This window comes from Colobus angolensis, unplaced genomic scaffold (assembly GCF_000951035.1).
Source record: "Colobus angolensis palliatus isolate OR3802 unplaced genomic scaffold, Cang.pa_1.0 Scaffold26, whole genome shotgun sequence".
Taxonomy (NCBI): domain Eukaryota; kingdom Metazoa; phylum Chordata; class Mammalia; order Primates; family Cercopithecidae; genus Colobus; species Colobus angolensis.
This window is the reverse complement of record NW_012115821.1, coordinates 18,273,968-18,294,936: the sequence shown is the minus strand read 5'-3', so window position 1 is coordinate 18,294,936 and position 20,969 is coordinate 18,273,968. Positions and strand designations below refer to the sequence as shown.

Genomic DNA, 20,969 nt, shown 5'->3' with positions numbered 1-20,969 from the left:
GCTCGCACCTGCCTTTCGGGACCCGCGTCGGGTGGCGAGGCCGGGTGGGATGCTCTGGCCCCTGCCCGCAGGTTGGCGAGTGAGATCTGGAGATGCTCACCTCAAGTGACGGCACCAACTTTGGAGCCTGGTTACCGAATCCAACTTCCATGGGCCGCTGAATTTCCCCCCTTTGCTCTCCCGCCGCCCCACTTCTTTTTTGGGAGGGGGGATGGGTGGATTTCTTCTGACTGCTATTTGCCAGGTGATGCCCAGTTTAGGGGGTCGAGTCCTCGGGCAATGATTCAAATGAAACTCAGTGGTCTTTTTAGAGAGCCTGGGAGACTTTGTGCATTCTTAACTCCGCGACCCCCCTTGGGCCCCTTCCCTCGCTGCGCTTTGCAGTTTGGTGCTGGCAGTTTCTACCAAAGCGCTTTTTTATCTTTTCTTCTTTTAAAAAATGTTACATCGCCCTGCTCCTTCAGCCATAGCCCCATGTGTGCGTGTGCGTGTGCGTGCGTGTTGACTGTGACACGGGTGTTACATTTCTTCCTGTGCCCCTTCTCCCTGTAGGGTGAAGCTCTGGGCCTCGGCTTTTGGTGGGGAGATAAAATCCATTGCTGCTAAGTACTCCGGTTCCCAGCTTCTGCAAAAGGTAAGGTTTCTGTGGTGGCAGGAAGCGATGATTTTTTCCGGCACAGAAAATGGAGGCAGATTTAGTTTTCCAAACAAACGTGAGCCCCGAGCAGCATCAGTTATCAGAGGAGTCTCTGATCCCCGGGTTTCTTGGCATTGTACTGTACAGTGATTTCTTCCTACCAACCGGTTATTTTTAGATGACACTTGATTCTAAACACAAAGAAAAGCAGGATACTCACTCGCACTGTCCTGGCTGGGGCTCGGAAACTGAGTGTTTTTGCATGGCTCTCGTCTCTGTGTCGGTATTGCTGTTTCAGTGCCAGAGCAGATGCTCCTCGGGCCAAAAAATGCTAACTTCATCCAAGGGGCAGACTCAGTGCCTATTTTGTGATGCCTTTCACCTCGCACTGGAGGCGTGGGGTTCAGTGTATCAGAGAAAGACGCTGCACTATTGTTTGTCATCCCTGCAGTTGTACAATCCCATTATTCCCCAATCATCTAGACCCAGGGCTGGGATGCATTACATCATTACAGATAAGGAGAATGAATGTGGTTATCTTTCCACTCAGCTGCACTGCCGGGTAATAACCTATGAGAGTAGTCCACAAACTTAAGAAATGGGTCTGCATCCATGTAATTCTGGAGAGTAATGAGAATGGAGAATTGATTATTAGGTTCTTATCAGAAGCTGCATCAATTTTAATTCAAACAGGCAGTATTTTAAGCATAAGCTTAAAATTACATTGTGAGATATATGGTCCTTCATTCTCCCCTTCAGGAAATAAAGAAAAAAATAAAAGGGCCTGGGAGGAGAGATTAGAGGAGTTCAAAGAATTTCAAGTTTGCAGATCAACAGGATTAATCAAAATATTCTCTTGATGATAGAAAATAAAATTGGCCTTTAGGGAATAATTCTCTGAAAATGGGTACAAATAGCTTAAATTGTTAACTTTTAAACATTTTAAAATATGATTTTTGGGCCAATGTGCCATATGTGTTATGCATGCTGCCTGGTAACCAAGTACGTATTTTATTTATGGCATTCCCCTTCAGAGAGTAGCATTTTTGGGGACAGCGTATGAAACAGTTTGCCACATGAAATCCAAATATCGTAATAAAGCGTTGGCCCACCATGGAATGACGAAAGTTTTTCTGGTTTAAAAATCACCAATAGCCTTGTTCATTGAAACCTTATTCATTGAAAGATTGTTTGCTCAACTCTGTTGTTTGGGAAGGTGTTCTTGAATTATAGGCAGCTGGTAAACAGTTGAGGCTATGAAATGCCCTTCTGGAAGATGAGAATTTACATACCTGTGGCCCATCTCAGCACTTACAGGAATTGCATAGGAATTGCATCTTTCCCTAGTACTCTTTTAATCTGGACAAGTCTGTCTTCTGTTTTGGCATTTTGCCCACTTGTCAGATGTTTGATGTGATGAATTCTGGACTGTAGCATTGCCTGTATATTTTTCTTATGCTTTTAAAGAAGATAACATTTTATATAACTTTAAAGAAATATTTCTCATCTGCATGTTGTAGTTGTAGCAATTCTAAAAGAATCCCTTCAGAGCCTGTTAATATTTTTTGTTTGTGCTTTCATATCTTTTATCTCAAATTTTCTAGGAACACACAAAATATGTTTTTTCTCTCTCTTTGAAGTTACACACACACACACTGCACAAAACTCCATCAACCCTATTATTTGGTACTCTATAACAGCAAATTGGAAAAAGCTGAAATGCTTCTCTTACCTTCTCATCAGCATCCTTTCTGATACTGAATTCACTAGCCTTGCTTTGCTTTTGTCGTGTTTGCAGCTTGACAATTGTGTAATTATTTCCAGCTGTTTATGGCTTTGTTATCATTTCTTGCTGCTGCCTGGCATTTTGTAATCTGATGCGAGGGAAAGGTGAGATGTTGCTTGGCATTGCATTCCGGGGTGGGTGTCCACCCTAGTCCTTGCTTTGGAATCTGCTCTGGGGGTCCTGAAATACTCACGGCTTTGGGTTACTTGGCAGGGACTTTCCATAAATGATGGGGGAGCATGTTAGACATCTCGGGGAGCATTTTTCAGCTATCTTTTGGCTGTTTTGGTCCACCAGCCCCCGCAAATGTTTCTGTATTTTTAAAATTAGCAAAGAACATTGGTTTAGAGAGTTCAGAGTATGAATGGGAATAGATCACAGTGCTCAGAGTGTAGGAGACATAACATCGTTTGGAAAAACAAGGGGATAATTGCTTTTCTTTTGCTGATTCTCAAGTTTCTGGCCATTTGCATGAGGAATTACTCCTCAAAGTCAGAACTCTGTGCACGCTGCCATCATATCACTGTGTCCTTAACAATTAAGATGCTTTCAAAATGAGTTAGAAAATTTGGCTGGAAAATACATTAACACTGTATTAAGGGGACTCAAAGATGGGAATACTATGTTGTATAATAGAGTGTAATTGCTCTTTTAAGGCATGGATGTTTAAACTTGATTTTCAGTTAAGTAAGGTGTACTGTATACCACCATATAATTTTATGTATTTTGTGTAGTTTCACTAATTGACACTTCATGTTGTGAACCAATGTATGTTCATTTTTAGAATGGAAATTTAGTCATTTTTGCACTAAGGCGTACACTTTACAAAATAGTTATTGTGAATATAAGTTAAATAATAATTGGCCATGCATCTATTTTAAGGTGTTCAGAGACTGGGAAAACTGCCATTTTGGTAACATGTTTTTATTAGGTGATCTAATTTGAGGTAGCAGTATTGTTACTGACTTCATCAATGTAAACACAAACATTTAGCAATGTACCTTGTCATGGCTTCAGAAATAAGAGTATTTTATCAATTGTTTCTGTGTTTAATACCATGGCTTTTGCCACTTTAGTCTATTATAATATATTAGATATTCAATGCCAGATATCCCCTATATTTTTTTCTTCTGTCTTTACTGAGCACAGGAGTAGCAACCTGTTAGGTCCTTAGAAATAGGATAGTTTTGATTTTATAAAACGCAGTAAGCCATCTTTTAGGAAATTTGTTTTCAGTACAGAGTGGAAGACTGTGGGACTTGTCTGTGGGTGCTGGAGTTCATCTTGAGGGGTTTCAGATGCTGAGAGAGAATAGCAGGCCCCTGGAGGACCGTGCTGGTGTGCCGCTGTATGCCTGTGTGCTGCCTTGCTAAGCTGGCAGATACTGCAGGGGTTTCCATTCACTTCAACTTTTAATTAAGTTTCCGATTTGACATATCCATGCCAGTCGGTATTCAGCTGCCTCTATCTTGCTTCATTTTCCCCAAAGAATGGACTTTGTTTGGTTCTTTTGGGGAGGCATAGTTTCATTACTGCTGTATTTTGGGATTCAGTGAGAAGCATTCTAGTAGGTCTGGGAACCCAGGCTGTTAAACTCAGTCTCCACACCTCTAACAATCACAATCAAAGGCATTAAACTGGCTGATTCTCATTTCATCCTCCTCAGGGATAATTGGATAGGAACTGGGTTTTTCATTCTATTTAGACCTGCATTCGGGGAACCAGTGTTCACAGGAATGAAGGGTTCCAGTTACATTTTCCAGAATCATGATGATAAATACACAGTGGAAATACAGGTAATGTGTGTCTCTGCCAGTAATGCTGGAAAAGAATTGACATTTACCTTGGACGCCTCTTGGAGCACTTACCAAACACGCACGTCTTGGAATGCGCAATTCGTTTTTTGCATTATCAACTATTTATTGAGAGGGCAGCTTTAATATATGAAGTTGATATCTCTTTCCACAGGACAGAGTCAGCAAAGTAAAAGGTTGGTGCTTTAAGCCATTTTTATAATTATGACTTTTCATCAATGTGGAAATCAATGGACTTTTTAATAATTGAATAGGTGTATTCACTTATCAGGAATTAGGTAGCAGTGCTGCTCGTGGGAAACCCGGCACTCTTCAGCTTGCTCTTGTGGGGGAGGTGCTGTTTTGCTAACATTTTTTGTTGAATAAACACAGTTACTTGGCGTCCTGAATGATAAATGCATTCAACCTATGCTGCTGATGCTGTAATCCATAGCATTACTTCCAATACTGGACTTTTCCTTAGCAGGTTATTTTTAAAAGTCTTGAAATCTCTGAAATGACAGTTTTTAATCGTTCAGGGCAGTTTATTGGTCACACTAATGCAATCACCCAGACAGTAGCAGAGCAGGGCAAACCTATGAGCATTCAGTTTGTGCCTCTTATGCATATATCTCATTGTACTTGTAGAGTTACTCATGGCCACTTGCTAACTGTCTAAGCCTCTTTTGCTCATTTTTTTTTTCTTTTTCTTTCCTTGTTTTTTTTCTCCTTAAAAGTTCTTTTCTGCCAGATACATTTCTACTTTGCTTTTGCTCCCATTAGGAACTGCTGCAGCCTGTGTTACTCAGGAGATTGACAGATGCTACTCAAAATTAAGGGAAAATGAAAATATAGGCATGGTTTTCTGGTCAGAGGCAAACATCAGCTTTTTATTCCCATGTGGTTATAATTTTGATTGATCAGCATGGTGATCTCATGCTGATTTTAATTAATTAATTCTAACACTAGTGCAATTTTTAGGCAAATACATGAATACCAAACCACCCGATAATTGTGAAATCCATTGGGCCTGAGCCGACACAGTTATTGTTTCCAGTTTTTGATGAAGACATAGCCAATGTGTCAGCATGAGCAAAAGTAAAAGAAATGCGAAACCATCACCCCCAGCACCTGTGGCCCTTCCAGGTATTTCATTGCCGTAAAGTTTGACGCACATATTCTTGGAGGTGCAGGTTTGGGATTCTAGCCTTCATCAGCCTTGGATTGATCTCCACTTGGTGTTTAGTGTTCCGACTTACACTGATCAGTCCATGGTTTGGTGCGTTGGGCCTACCTAAAGAAGTGTACCTTTTCACGAAGGAGTCTATTCCAGGCCTATCGTGAATCCTGATTTACCATCGTAGATGCTATGATGCCAACAAATGGGCTTTTTCTTTACCCCAGCACATCTCCCCTGTAAGATGTGAGCAGCAGCTCTTTCAGGGATCCCTCCATCTTTTTTTAGTCACAGTGCTTGTTGGCACAGTCTTCGGGTTGAGACCACAGCATCTTCTACACAGGGAGTATTAGCGGATTGTGTATTCCCTGGGACACTGTGATTTGACTTAAGAGGTTTGCTGTGACCAAAACTGAGAAAAAAAATAAAACAGATGTTATAAAATGCCAGCCTATGAATTAGCATGTGAGATTTTTTTCCCCTTTAAATGTAATTTTTATACAAGAGGCATCACGGCCTAGGTTTCATCTCGAGTGACTGCAGTGAAGCTTTCGTGTATCATTCAAAGAAAGGAAAAGTTCCTAATGTCAGGCTTCCGGTAAAACTGACAGAATCCTTACCAGCCCTTTTTGGTCCATTAAACAAAATTTTGCTTCTCCTTTGAAGGAAGAAAATGATATGAGGAAGAGGAGGATGCTTGTTTTTTTGTGATTTTACTAAGTATTTAGTGACCAACAGACTCTGTCTGAGGTGGTTGTTCTGTAATGTGAAGTTGGACTCTAAGGCCCCTCGACAGCCCAGCACTTTGGCCTGTGCTTACAACTCACCCTTGGCAGATTAGGCATTTGTATAACTGATGTGTTTTAGGGGATTTCTGTGTGCATAGCCAGCATGTCTACTTTTCAGAAGGGAATTGTTTTTTACAAATACATATTTGAAAAGAGTCCAGTTCATTTCTAATAAATGGTAAACATTTCAACTTCCATTTGCTTTGAACAACACTCATTGGGTGCTCATTCCAAGGCTGCTTAAGGCATTAAATTTATAAGGTGTATTAAATTTATATGTTGCATAGCTTTCCAGTTTCCCCAAATCAACATTATGAAAATAAACAACTCAGAAACCAAACTATTAGTGCACATTTCAAGGCCATATTGGAAAGGAAAGCATTATCTTTTCACAAGAAATGGATGGCTGTTCCTTCACTTTGTGCACTTCAGAGTATTTATCTTGGCACCTGCTATTGGAAAACAGTACCCTCCCAAGGTTAAAAGGGCTGTTATGCATGTAAATGATCTGGACAGGCAAGGTGGGCAAGGCTGTAAATGCTGTGGATTCACAAAACAGACGTCGAGTTTTCCATTTTAGGTGAAACAACTGCCAGTCGATATTTGGGGCCTGCACATGCTATTACCATAATACTTATTAAGTGTGTGTATGTGCACGTGCCCGTGTGAATAAAAATGGATGCTGTTCATCACGGAACGTGCCAGATAATGCTTGCTGATGGGGAAGACTGTTCTTGTCCTCTTGGGTGTTAGAGAGCTGACTTGAGAGAATGAACCAGGGCAGTAGGACAGAACTGAGTCACCCAGTCCAACAGGCATGGATTTGGTCAGCGTCTGGGATTTTGTAGGCAGTTGGAATCTGAGGACTTGCTGAGATCAGAACTGGCTACATAATTTGTGGTCCCCAGTGCAAAATGCAGAATCCCTTGTTAAAAAATTATTTAAGAATTCCAGGATGTGGCAGCAGAGCCTCAGACGAAGTGCGGGGCCCTGGCTAAGCCTCCTGTGGGACAGGCTGTCCTCGTTTTGGCTTTCTCTTTCTCCTGCTGGATAGCTCACCCTCTCAGCTGTATTCATTCTAGGAGGCTTCCTTTGCCCACCTTTGTTCCATCTCCAATGAAATCATTTTCTCATTTTATGAGTAACAGTTCGAGAGCTTGGAGCATTTTCAAAGATTCACATCTTTGGAGATGCTGTGTTGTTAAAGGAAGGGTCATTGGCCTTAAGCGGTGGCATCTCTCTTTTTATCTTTTCTGTGTGCATTTCCAATGTGGCCCTGGGCAAATTGCTTAATCTAATAGTAAAAACAGGTAGCACTCACGCTGTAGTTTCTGCATTCCAGGTACTGTGATAAGCCCTTTACATATGACATCCCATTAAATTCTCCCAGCAACCTAATGAGGCAGGGACTGCCATTCACCCCGTTTTACAGATTGAGAAGCCGAGGCTTACACAACTGAAGCAGCCTCTCCAAGGTGACTGAGCTGGGCTTCCAGGGTCTACACATCTGGCCACAGTGCTGTATTTTCTTGTCTTTACGTGGTCCTTTTTGACCTTAGTTCCTATTTGAAAAGAATGTGCATAATACCTGTGTTTTCGATCTCACAGGTGTTTGGAAGGATTAAATGAGAAACATCTGGGATTTTAATTCAGTAACAATTAAAGCGTGGGTTAACAGCTGAGACGGCATAGCCTTGGAGTCAGATGGGCTTGGATTTGAGTCCCAGATCTGACATTTTCTTTTCTGCATTGCCTTGTAGTTTAACATTTCTGAACCTATACCCTTAAATGAGAAAGGAGACCAGACCAGTACCGTCTATCGTATAGGCTGTGATGAAGGTTAAATGTTAAAAATAAAATATGCAAAGCACTTAGCACCGTGCCTGGCACATTGCCTCCTGCCAATGAGTTGTTGTTGTCATTCCTAGTTGCAATATACAAATACAAGCTCTTCAGATAATCTTAATTGAGCTTCTGTGGGGCCTGGCTGCATACATACCTGTGGACTTGGTGAATGAGCAAGTGCGTGAATGGGTGCCAGGCATTGGCATGTAGGCAGGTGATCCCCAGCTGACCCCTGATGAGAGTACTTCAGAGCAGGAGGAAAGCTGCAGTGGCGGTGGCCTCTGTCAAGATATGCACCCTTCCCCTTGAGATCAGCTCCCTTCTCCCTGAGCATGGGGGGAGATGTCCAGAGAAAGCCCATCACCCAAGGAATTGGGGTTGCCACATCTGCCCCACAGCCCAGAGTGAGGTCCTTATGCCAAGGGAGATCCCAGTATACCCAGCCATTTCCCCTGCTGTGGGAGCGTGTTCAGAAGCCAGCTGCAGATGACCTCTAATCCCGATGCCCCCTTGGGCAACATTTCAGTTGTTTAGGATGACGTGTGGCACATGGGAAGCCTTGGTTCTCAGGCTATCCTCTCATTCATACTGTCCCATTTCGTTATTAATGAACAAGAGAGACTTGGAATTTTTGTCACTTTGATCCCATAATTAGTTCATAAAATTAAGGCAGTGTATGTTATGCACATTTAATGTGGCAGGGGCACAGTGACAAATGCATTTATTATGTCCCCAGGGAGGTGGATTTTTTTTTTTGCTTTCTTTCCCAAATCCTCCTAATCTTGTCCCTTGCACAGCAGAAGCGGGCAGCTGTAAGATTAATATTTGCTGTTGCTGTAACATTGTGCTATAATTTGTGAAGCAAGGTGAAAGTTGGAAATATAGGGCAGGCGTTTGACTCTTTGTACATGTGCCATCCATAACGCCTTTTCCATTGTATTGTTTGAGGCAGAGGTGGAACAATATTGTAAAAAGAACAATAGATGTGGGAGACAGTAAATTCGCTGGATGCAGGTAATCTTCAGGTGCGAGTCATAACATCCAGCTTTACTCTCAGCCTCCTACTGGTTTTCATTATTAGTGAAATGTCTATTAGTGCAACATGACCGCGTCGTGTACAAACAGCTCGATGGGCATAGGCTTTTGCCCCACTGACATAATAATAGTCATTTGACTTCTGGAATGCTAATGCTAAGTTTGGATATTCTTTCCTCTTGACTTTGGCCTGGGCCCCTGTTGGAATGCTATCGCCATCTGCCTTTATAATACAGAATTCACACACCAACTCAGACAACACACTTCAGACAAATCATTATCTGGCAACCAATAAAGGGTGTTTGTGTGCGTGCGTATGTGTGTTTTATATACATGGGTTGTTTCCCTTTGTTAGTAAATACTGGTAACTAATTAAAAATCTCAGAGTATGTGGCCAAGTTCGAGTATTTCAGAACATCAGGAGCCACCTGGTCGCCCTGGAGTAAGATGTAATCCTCTCAGGAGAGGGCTCACAGCTCACTAATCTTTCGAAAAAGCCAACAGTACACATTTCCCAGAACGGGAATTTCAGAATTATAGAGCCATAGCTGGATTTTCTACTTGAACAGGTTTTCAGTTCTTTGATTGAAACAAATGCTTTATGAATGATAGGAAAAATATATAGACTTAGAAAGCAGAGGATTGACTTTCAAAAATCTACTTTTAAGGGAAGTGGCTGGTCTTGGGAAGGCAGAACTGTGTAGAGCTGAGGGTCTGAATCTGAGTAACGACAATCTGGGTTTGAATCGAGATGCTGCTGCTGCCTGGTCATATGACCCTGACAAGTCAGTTGCTGAGCCTCAGTGTTCACATCTCTCAAATGGGCACAATGGTACTAACTTCTAGGGTGAGTTGAGAGGCCCACATGGGAAGATGCATGCAGGACGCTTGGCAATAAGTGACTCATGGGAAGTGTATAGAGAAGGCAGACTCTTGTTGTTGTTATTATTCTCAAGGAGTTGATTCTACATACCGGCAAGTGTTGGTTGCTCAAGACAGTAGTTTGTCCACTTTGGGGGTTGTTAATGCCAAGCCATCTGGAGGCCTTGTTTTGAGACCTCCATCAAGCTGCCTATGACTCAGCTCTACAAGGGATTTTAGGCAGTAATAATAATAATAACAATGATGCAGGTGTTTTATTTGTGTTTTATGATGTGTGCTTTATGACATATCATTTAATTTCTTGTAGCAACCCCTGAGGTTAGATCTGTTGTCATCTGCGTCGGTTTTAGAGATGCAGAAACGTCTTTAACATGTAAGACAGAGGATGTAACTTTGCCCAAGGCTACATGGCTCCACGAGGCAAAGGCAGACTGAGTCCGCAGCATGTGAATCCCAGTTCAGGTGCTTGGGTTGTTGTGGGGTCAGAGGAAAGGTATTCGGGGGATTTCTAGGACCAACCATTTATCCTTTGCATTGGCCTTAGTGTGGTATTGGCTCATCTGAGCATTTGGTGGAAACTTCTCCCCTGCCCTTAAAATTGTCTCCTTTGGGATTCGTAGTCTTGTTGCTTGGTCCTTGTCATTTGCTTTCATAATGCAGAACTTAAAAGGGGCAAGAACTGGACCCTTAAAACTGGGCAAGAGGAGGGCTGGTGAGCCCTCTAGCTTTCCATACTTCTCCCTTTTTGTCATAATAAACTGATGCTGCTTATCTTTTAGTTGCCCTTGAGGGTCAGCCCTCCCCTCATGTGTTCTGACTCCTAAGATGCCTTTCTGAGAATCTGATTGAATTTGGTTAAGTTTTCCTTTGTGTATTCCCCATTATGGTAATTGATGATGGTATAGGAAAGCCAGTGTGGGCTCTAAAACTCTGAGACCAGATGGATCTGTCTTTGAGATCTGGCTGGATTCTTAGTGTTCAGGTCCTCAAATTCCTTACCTGTAAAATGGGGTCATGATAGGGAGGATTAGGTACGGAGGCACGTGACGGTCTTAGCACAGAACTGTATACCCAGGAAGTGCCCAGTAACTTTTAGCTCCTCTGTTTTTGTTATTCCTGTTCTTTGTCTGTCTTTCCTAAATGTTTATTGGTGCTTATTTTTTTTTCTCTTGATAAAGCCACAGTTCTGTTTTTCTGTACAATCGACAGCTAGCTTGAAAGCCACAGCCCTGGACTCACTAGGGTCGATTTCATTTTGCTTGGAATGAGTCTTGCAGGGCCTTCTGTGCCTCTGTCAGGTCTGGGGTTCTGGGTTGTGTGATATCCTGTGAACCCCTTATCTCCTTTGGTGGTGAGTGGGAAGGGGTGAGGAGAAGGCTGGTAAAGTAGACCTTAAATTCCCCCAAGGGCATGTTTGCTCTTTCTGACCTGGAGACGGTCCCCTGCGGCACTTAGCACAGAGCTATCTATGGGGTGGGCTTCAGGGGTTGTTTGTATGTGGCCAGCATGAAGGTACGGATAAACAAAGGGAGGAATAGCCACCCAGCCTTTTCCCTGTCCTTGCACGCTAGTGATGGAAATCAGAGCACTGTAGAGCACAGGCAGATCACCAGGTCCTTCACAGCCCTTTCCCTATTTACTCTCCAACGCCAGGGTTTTATGAGTCCCAGCATCAGGCATGGATGCTGCAAAAAGTGGGGGCTGCCTTCCAGCTACAACAATTCAGCCCCAAAGCCCTGCAGGCAGGTCCCTTGCCCACAGCCCTTGCAGTGCCAGCACGGACTGCCAGACAACAGAACAAGCTGGTCCTCGGTTCTCCTAGCTGGCCGACCCCCTCCTTGCCCCTGGGAGCATCCCTGCCCATCTGGGTCACCACGCTGGAGACATGGTAGAGTCTCCCCCAGAAGCATCCAGTTGGGCTGAGGGGTCCGGGCGCCTCTGCAGTACCAAGCTGAGCAGCTGCTGCGGGAGCACCGCAGTGCTGGGCGGGTGCACGAGGAGCACCAAGCGAGACTGATGGGGCCGCCGCAGCCGCCACCATCAACCTGGGGGAGGCAACTCGGCAAAGGCAATTAGGAAACTGCTGCAGCTAATTCCATAAAGCGCTCGAGCACCACATTACCACTGATATTAGGGAGAAATGTGAATTTTAATTTCTGTTCCCTTCGCCTTCACATGGGGTTGAGGCCCTGCCAGCATCAAGATGTGTGCGTGGTGTTTGCTATGATCTCACCTTCTCAGGGAGGTGCTTCTTTAATTTGTTTGTTTTTGTTGTTTACATCACCGGGGCTGAATTTCTGAGTCTGTGCTTTGGAGGTTACTGGGAGCTGCATAATCTGCCCACTGCAACATACCTGCAGCATCCACAGAACGTTCCTTGGGTGATCTCACTGCTGTACCCTGCGTGGGGCCTGTCGGGAACCTTCACGCAGGAGGAGATCTTTAAGAGTGGCCATCAAGTGAGTTTGGGTTGTTTTTATTTGCATTTGCATCCTGTTGCAGGCAGTGGTCTGCTCTCTTCCCCAGGCCCAGCCCTTGGATGTGCTAAGAGCCTGCAGCAATGCACTCCCTGAGATGAGGGGAGACAGCTGCTGGGAAGTGGGAATTATATGGATTTAATGGGGATCAGTTTTGCCAAAAGACATTTCACTTCAGCCTCTGTCACCTTGAGATATCAGGACCGAATAGAATATTGTGTTGTGAGGCTTGCGGAAGAGTCTTGTCTCCAGCCCCTCCCTGGGATGTGACTCCTCCGTGGAGCTGTGACTTCTGCTAAGCAGAGCATTGTGTGCCCTGAGTGAGCAGGATCTGATGCCTACCTTGCACCTTCCTCCTGAGCCTGACCTACTCATTTAGAAGGGGATGAGAGGACTTCGGAGAGGGGCAGGTGGGAAACGGCCCCTTCCTCTGTGAGTGTGTGTCGGGGCTCAGTGGTCTGCCCCTGGTCTCACAGTGAATCAGAAATGGGCCAGGTCTCGAATGCTGAAGTCCTGACTACCAGGCTTGGGTCCAGGCCAGTGTATTGAGGCCACAGATGGAAGAAGGGTTTCACGTCCCACAGTGGGCTTCTTGGAGGACAGGGGGAGGTAGCCCTGAGCCTTGTGGCTTGTCTGCTCCCTGTCCCATGCCTTTCAAAGCTACCCAGCTGGTCTCCACTGGAAATCTGTTCTAGTTTATGCAAAAAGGTGTGTTTGTGAACTCTCCCCAGATTCAATTGCATTTGAGCCTGAATTTCACCTAGAGAAAGTGTTCCTCCAATGCATCTATTTTTAACAGCCAAAATATTTTGTCCCAGTGTGTCATCAGGGCACATTCCCCTTGTTAACATTATCTGTATAAGTGGAGCCGAAAGGAGACGGAACAAGTAGTCAAGCGTTTATTGAACACTAATAACCTCTCTGGAAACCTGAAGCCTCCAACCTTCTCCTTTTCCTCAGTTGAGGTTCAGATCATCAAATGCTTTCTTTTGGGTAGAATATCATGGTTTTAGGGGAATCTGTAGTAATCTTAATAGACTTCCAAGCTTTTGTCTAAATGTTGAACATCCTTTTCTTTCTTCTCTCTCTCACTTCTTTCCTTCCTGCTCCAACAAACATCCATTGAATACTCAGTGAGGCGTGCAGAGCTATGTTGGGCACCCAAATCCCTTTGCCGCTGTGTCTGCCTTTCCCATCCTCACGCTGAGTGCTTCAGCGACAGCACACTGCTTGAGTTCCCTGCACACATCCGGCTGTGTCACGCCTCTGTGCCCATGCCCGTGCCATTGTCCTGTTACACTGCCAACACTACTATCCTTGTCTGGCGTCTGAGCCTCAATTCTACAGGATGTCAGGCTGTAGAAATGTTACCTGGGGAGCTTGTTAAGATGCATTATTTCAGGAGCCTACTCCAAGAGACCCTGGCCCAGGAAGCTTGGCCCGGAGCCCCAGAACCTGCACGTGAACAGACATCTCAGGTGACTCTCATTTGGTGGTCCATGGACCACGCTTTGAGAGAGATTGTTTACATGTTGTCTCTGGGAAGACTTCTGGCTTTCCCTAAAGAGACTCAGTCATTCCCTCCCTTCCATTCTGGCCTGTGCACATCTTGATTACTGGCCTGTGCGCCTCTTCCCTCTGTGATTTTGTACAAATCCGTGTGCTTGCAGGCTGTGTTGTCCTGGGCCAGAGGCTGGAGCTGCTCTTCCCCTGAGCCAGGTCTGAAGCATGGGCTGGCACAGGGTATAGCCTTCCTCAATGTGGGTGGCATGAATGGAGATTTTCCCTGCCATAGTAGTGAGGGCTTTGGAGCAAGTCATACATTTTATCTTTTAAGTCCAAAGGTACCCAGGTACACGTCTGCTTGTTGAAGCAGTTTATTTAGAAATCACTGAGCACAGTTGAGTGGCCATTCTCCAATTTGTGAGATGGAGAGAAATTTGTTGACCTGTCACCGATGGCTTTTCTTCTTACCAAATAGGTTACCGGGACCTGTGGTTACTAGCCCTTTAACAGAAAATTGTTTAGTGAACATCAGTTTGAAAGACGCCATCTGCTTCCTATAAAAGCCTGCTCCTAATGTCCCTGGTGCAAGAATTGCTCCCTCAGGGGCCTTTTGGGCACAAAACTGTGTTTTTTTCTAAGTCAGTGCCTTTCAAACTTCTTAAACTGTGGCCCGCGGTAAAGAATACATGTTACATTGCAACCCGTTACAACCTCACATGTGAAACATGTTTCGTGAAATATCACTTAGCCTTATTCTTTGCAGTGCAGACTGGTATTTTGTACTTTATTCTTTTCTATTCTATTCAACACAAGTCGACTAGACTGGACTCTGTTGTACTCTATTCTACACTATTCTACTCTACTCCGTTTTCTATTCTGTTTATTTTAGAAGGCTGACTCTGACCTATAAATTGATCTCACAACATAATAAATGTGTTAGAAAGACCCATGCTCTAAATGTTACCGGGGTAAATTATAAGTCAGTTCAGTGATTGTGGGAGGTGCAGCGTTGATCTTTGAGACCCGAGCTATGTTGTCCCCAGTAATAATGATCAGTGGTGATAGCTAATGCTTATCAGCCAGTCACAGTGCTATGCTGTCGGTATAAATTTCATTTCACCTCTGCAACAATCCCATGGGACAGGTGCTCTGATGGCATCATTTTCCAGAGGAAGACACGAGTTCATGGAGGTGATGTGACTTGCCCAAGGCAACACAGCTAATAAGTGGTGGCCTCGATTTGTGAATCCAGGGCTGTCTGAACATGAAACCTGGACTCTCAACTGCACTTGCATTTGCCTCTTCCTTTGCCAGCAGCCACTTTAATTGGTTCCAAGTGTTAGCACTGGGCTGTGCAATGTGGAAGGCCAGAAAGAGGAAATTTGGAGATGGCGTACTGGGGAGCAATGGGGAGGAAATGTGAGAGAAAGCGGGGAGAGTGGAAGAGGGCAGTCTGTGAAGCCTGGGATGAGCGGTGGTCCTCAGAGCATCTGGTATTTTGTCTCTTGTCTCTAGCACCTAGAGAACCTGCAGTGTTTTTGCATCTCTGTTATAGTGGCTGCCTCCGCCCTAAAGCACCCACTGCATCTGGTGTTTGTCACTGTACTTGCTGGACAAATATTTGTTTTCACGTCTCCTTCTTTGACCAGGGGTCATCGTTTTGAGTCCAGAAATGATGGCTTGTACTTCTTGGGATGGCAGGACCTGGCCCAAGGAGATGTCACCAGGGTTTGGTGACTGAGTGAGTGTATAAGGACATCCTTTAAGTTAATCCTCATAACTAGCCCAAGAGTCATATTCTATCCTCATTCTGCATTTGGGGAAATTGAGCCCAAGATCATGAAGTTAGTGATAGGAGAGCCAGGTGAAGGACCACCATCCCAGGTGAAAAGGTGACTATTATATTTGCATGTGTTTGTTTTTTGTTTTCTGAAGATTAATTTTGTCTTCTTCCACCTCCTCCTGAGGATTTCTCCTCTTACCATCTGGATCTGGTTTTCTGTATTTGATCCCTTTTCTTTTTGTTGTTTGGGCAGGATGTGGCTGGACCAGAGAGTCACTGGGCTGGAGAGGGCAGGAGTCTGGCCTGGCGTCTGGCCATCCAGGTTCTAGCTCTGGCCTGACTCTGCTGAGCTGGGGGATCTGGGGCAGCTCGTTGCCTCTCCCTGGGCTTGCCTGCAGTAGAGCTCAAAGGTCAGCACAGTTCCAGAGGACAGCAGATCCAACCTCACTTCCCAGTGTGTTCCACCATGAGATGGGTGGCACTTGGTTCTGGCTTTCTTCTTTTCACTTTGTCCCAGTGTGCCCCCATCCCACCCACACCTGTTGCCCTGCAGCTGTCTGCATCAGGTGTCTCTGTGAGTGGAGGGAGGCATGCACGGGCTGCTGTCCCCACCTTGGGGTGCTGTCCAGCAGGCACAGCAGACTCACACCTGCCCACGCTGTGCAGACAAGGCAGACTTAGCTGAATGGCCAAGAGAAGACTAAAGTCACATTCATGTCAGAGCAGGGAGACATGACATAGCATTTTGGCAAATTCTTCTCTGCATTTTTGCTGACATTATCTCCCAGGAGCCCTTGTACCATAGCCTCATTCTTAGAGTTGTGTATGGGTATGGAGTCATCCTTGAATGTAAAAGGCAAAAATAAAAGGGACTAAAATGTTTGACATATGATGAAGTTCTATGATATTTTAGACAGTGAGTAAATTGGTATTTATATAACCTGGTATATTCATTTCCCCTGATCCACCCTCCCTTGAATGTTGACTTAATAACACGCCTGACTAAATGACGTTAATTGCTTTAAACTGCCAAATTTAAAAAAAAGCCAGCATTCATTCAACAAGTGTGGTGTGTTCACAGTCCAGACTGGAGGCAGGGAGGAGAACTGAGTTCTTTCTGGGGAGGGAGGGCTGAGGTGTAACCTGAGAGGCTTAGGAGAGGGGAAACATAAATCTCAGGAACACTGGCTGCTTGGGCCAGACATAAGCAATGGAGCTGAGGAGTGAGGTTCCTGAAACTGAAGCTGGTCGTGGGTTTGAATCTTGGCTCCACCAGTGGCTTTAAAGCAATTTCTTAGCTTCTCTACTTCCCATTTTCCTCTTCCTTAAATGATTCCTGTTTCATTGGATTGTCACAAGGATTAAATTGGATCATGAATATAGACTTTATCTCAGTGTCTGGCTGCCGTAGGAATTCAATGAATGGCAGCAACTATTATTTTAATTCTTGGCATCAAAGGTGAGACATCTCCTTGGGCCAGGTCCTGGCATGCCATCATTCCTGGCCTCAAAAAGATGACCCCTGGTCAGAGAAGGAGATGTGAAAACAAGTATTTGTCCAGCAGGTACAAAAACAAATACCGGATGCAGTGGGTGCTCTAAGGGGAAGGCAGCCACTATAACAGAGATGCAAAAACACTGTAGGTTCTCCAGTGCTCAGCAAAATGCCAGGTGTTCTGAAGACCACTGCTCTCCCTGGGCTTCACAGGCTGCCCTCTTCCACTCTCCCCACTTTCTCTCACATTTGCTCTCCATTGCTGCCCAGCATGCCACTCCCAAATTTCCTCTATCTGGGCCTTTCACATTGCATTGCCCAGTGCTAACACTTGGTACCAACTAAAGTGACTGCTAGCAAAGGAAGAGGCAAATGCAAGTGCAGTTGAGAGTCCAGGCTTCATGTTCAGACAGCCCTGGATTCACAAATCAGTGCCACCACTTATTAGCTGTGTGGCCTTGGGCAAGTCACGTCACCTCCCTGAGTTGCACGCCCACCCTCTGATATCAGTGGTACTGCCTCATCCAGAGAATGTTGGTTCCGTAGAGCAAGACCTTTGTTTGGTTGGTCCTAGGCTCTCAGTTGCTACTGCCTTCGGATTTTTGGCTCCTGTAATAGTCTCTGTCAGAAAATATTTGTGGAATAAATGAATGAGTGAGTGTGAAGAATGAATGAACACTTTACCAGCTGAGAAAACTGAGGCTCAGAGAGGTCAGTGAGATCAAAAGAGACAAAACAAAGGTCTGCCTAGTCAGCCATGACCCTCAGCTAGTGGGGGCTCATTGGCGCCTCTCTGTGGTGTTATCTAAATTTCCAAGAGAAACACTGTGATCTGCAGGTGAAACCTGTGTGTGTGTGTGTGTGTGTGTGTGTGTGTGTGTGTCCGTGTACGTGCATGCCTGAGAAGATGTGTCATATTAGATGTAGACTCATGGTTGTTTAGATGATCAGTTCTCATTCTTGGGTGAAATGGCATACTGGTAACCCTTCTCTCTTTGGGGGAAAATGTTCCCTAAAAGCTCTTATGTGCTGAATTAACCACAGAGTCCCTCTAGGATGTCGAAACAGCCCATACCCAAGGCTCCATTCAAAGTGCTTTTTCTGGGACTTAGTGAGGGAAAGTGTTTCCCATTGAGCTCCCTGTGTATGTATCATCTTTGCCTTGTTTATTGCAGTAGTGACTTAAGCCTCCCAGCCAACCTGTCCAAAACCTTCGTTTTCTGAAGGCAATGGGCTATGAAACTTTGCTGCTCATCTGCTTTCTCAGGTCCTGTTTTGTGGGCAAGAATGCTGGGTTAAGAGAGGAAGAGAAGGAGAGGCAGAGGGGCTGAAGTGTGAAGAAGAGCACTTTGTGTTCTTTTTTAAAAAGTCCTTGACCTCAGTCCTTGAAGAGTGCAGTATAAATTTGAGAGATGATGGCTATTAATACTTTGCTTCTTGTGTAGCAGCTTTTAATCCAGGATGTCAAAATACATCAATAACACATTCTTTTTCCATTTCTCCACTTCACTTGTAGGGAGGAACTGGAGAGCATCTCCAGAGAGAACGTTACTGCCTTGGTCCCCGTCAGAAGCACGAGAAAACAACCTGAATTTGATAATTTTATCCATTCATTCATTGGTTTATTCAGCAAACATTTTTGCATCTTGCTACTCTGTCCAGGTATCATGCCAGCTCTTGGATTACAAGGACAAGCAAAATAAGACTGCACCCTCGTGGAGATTACAATCTCATGTGGGAATCAGACATATCTCAAAGAATTAGACTAATGCATGCAAGTCTCCTTGCAGTTCCATGAAGGAAAGCTGATAGCTCATGACCTGAAGACCTGCTCTGGTCTGGGTTCAGAGGAGGCTTGCCAAGAGCATGATCCTCTACTGAGACCAGAGGGATGAGGAATTACTGTGACAGAAAGGTGGAAGAGGGGTCCCTGGACCCTTTGTGGTCCTGTGACCCTTTCCTGTCCTGGCCCAGCCTCACCCTCACTGCTCCTCCTTGTGTGAGTTCAGGAACTTATCCTGTACTTTCTTCTTGGCCCTGGGTTCTCTTGTTTCTACTGCCCCAGACTCCCTCCCTTGCCCCTATAGCAGCTTGTTAAATTCTCAATCTTGCTGGCCTGATTCTTTAGTTCAGCAAAGAACTTTTCAGTTCCTGCTATGCCATGGGCTCAGTGCTGGGCTCTCAGCTGCTACTGCCTTCAGGAAGCCTTTTCCAACCTCTTCCTCTTTGTACCTCACTTTATTGATTGTAGCTGACCTTGATTTCTAGTTACTGTTATACTATCCTTGGGCCCTTTCCTCAGCTCCACAAGTGTTTCGAGGCCCTTTTCTCCTCTTTGTTTTCCTTGTGGCTCCTTAGGGCAAAACCTGATGATGATGATGATGATGAGGATGATAATGATGATGATACACTACTACTTGTTGAACATTTAAAGTAAGCCCAGATGGCATTCAGAATACCTAAGACATACTACTACCTCACTAAATCCTCACAACCCTGTGAGCACACTACTCTATTACCTTCCATATTTAACTGATGAAGAAGCTGAGGCATGGAGTATGTTAATTAGCTTTCCCAAAGCTACTTGGCTAGGAAGCAATAGAGCCACGATTCCACACTGGGCATTTTGACCCCAGTGTCTGTGTCTGTAACCACTATACTATACTTCCTTTCTCTCATGGCCTGCATTTGTGGAGTTGTATCTGTGAAAATGATTGTGCTAGTTAGGAACAGATGTAAGCCATCCCTCTCCGAGTGTGCACAAGTACAACAACCCTGAGTGATAAGGAGTAACTAGCTAACACTGGTCCTCTAAGTACAGTGAAAAGCAGGTTGTGACTAGGTTTCTTTGCTCCAGAATTTGTTCCCATCACAGGAAGTAGGTAGCAAGGCTGAGGCACACACCGATTATACCAACAACAACTGCTTGGTTCTGGCCAAATTCTTTTGTCCTAGTTGCTTTTCTTTCCAGGATTGAAGAAGCTCCCAGGCCAGTTGTCATGTAAGTGGCTTCCCCTCAACACAAATGCTGAGTTCATTATTGCAGGTGTGGGTTCTTTGTGTGATGGCACGGCCTTCAGAAGTGCTAGAGACAAGAATTTCCTTGTGTTCATGTATAAATGCTGGATGACTGCTGGAAAGAAATAATAACTATGATCAACTTGAAGCTTTTAAAATTATAAAGCATTGCCTATTCACTATGGAAAATTTTGGAAATAATGGATAAATAAAAAAGCAAGTAACAACAAACTGCTATTCCATTATTCTGGCCTTGTCATTGTTAATTTTTATTATTTTTCTTTTTATATTTTTGAGGTGGGGTTTTTTTTTTTTTTTTTTTTTGAGACGGAGTCTCGCTCTGTCGCCCAGGCTGGAGTGCAGTGGCCGGATCTCAGCTCACTGCAAGCTCTGCCTTCCGGGTTCACACCATTCTCCTGCCTCAGCCTTCCAAGTAGCTGGGACTACAGGTGCCCGCCATCACGCCCAGCTAATTTTTTGTATTTTTAGTAGAGATAGGGTTTCACCGTGTTAGCCAGGATAGTCTCGATCTCCTGACCTCGTGATCCACCCGCTTCGGCCTCCCAAAGTGCTGGGATTACAGGCATGAGCCACACAGTGCCTGGCCAATTGTTAATATTTTGATATATTTCTGTGAGTCTTTATTCCTTTGCTTATGTGTGTGTGTATTTGCATATATGTATATGTACTTTGCATGAATGGGATCATATTGTATCAGCTATGTTTTTTTTTTTTTTTTTTTTTTTT

General features: G+C 44.5%; 1 protein-coding gene across 1 annotated transcript in view; it reads left to right on the top strand.

Moving 5' to 3' along the window:
* Positions 1 to 517: 517 nt before the first annotated feature.
* CACNA2D3 (calcium channel, voltage-dependent, alpha 2/delta subunit 3) overlaps positions 518 to 20,969 on the top strand; it is a gene marked incomplete at its 5' end in the record, with an annotated part of 947,927 nt that continues 927,475 nt past the window's right edge. The window contains one exon of the mRNA XM_011947304.1: positions 518 to 634. Within this exon, the coding sequence (XP_011802694.1) occupies positions 518 to 634 (117 nt within the window). The remainder of the gene's footprint in view (positions 635 to 20,969) is intronic.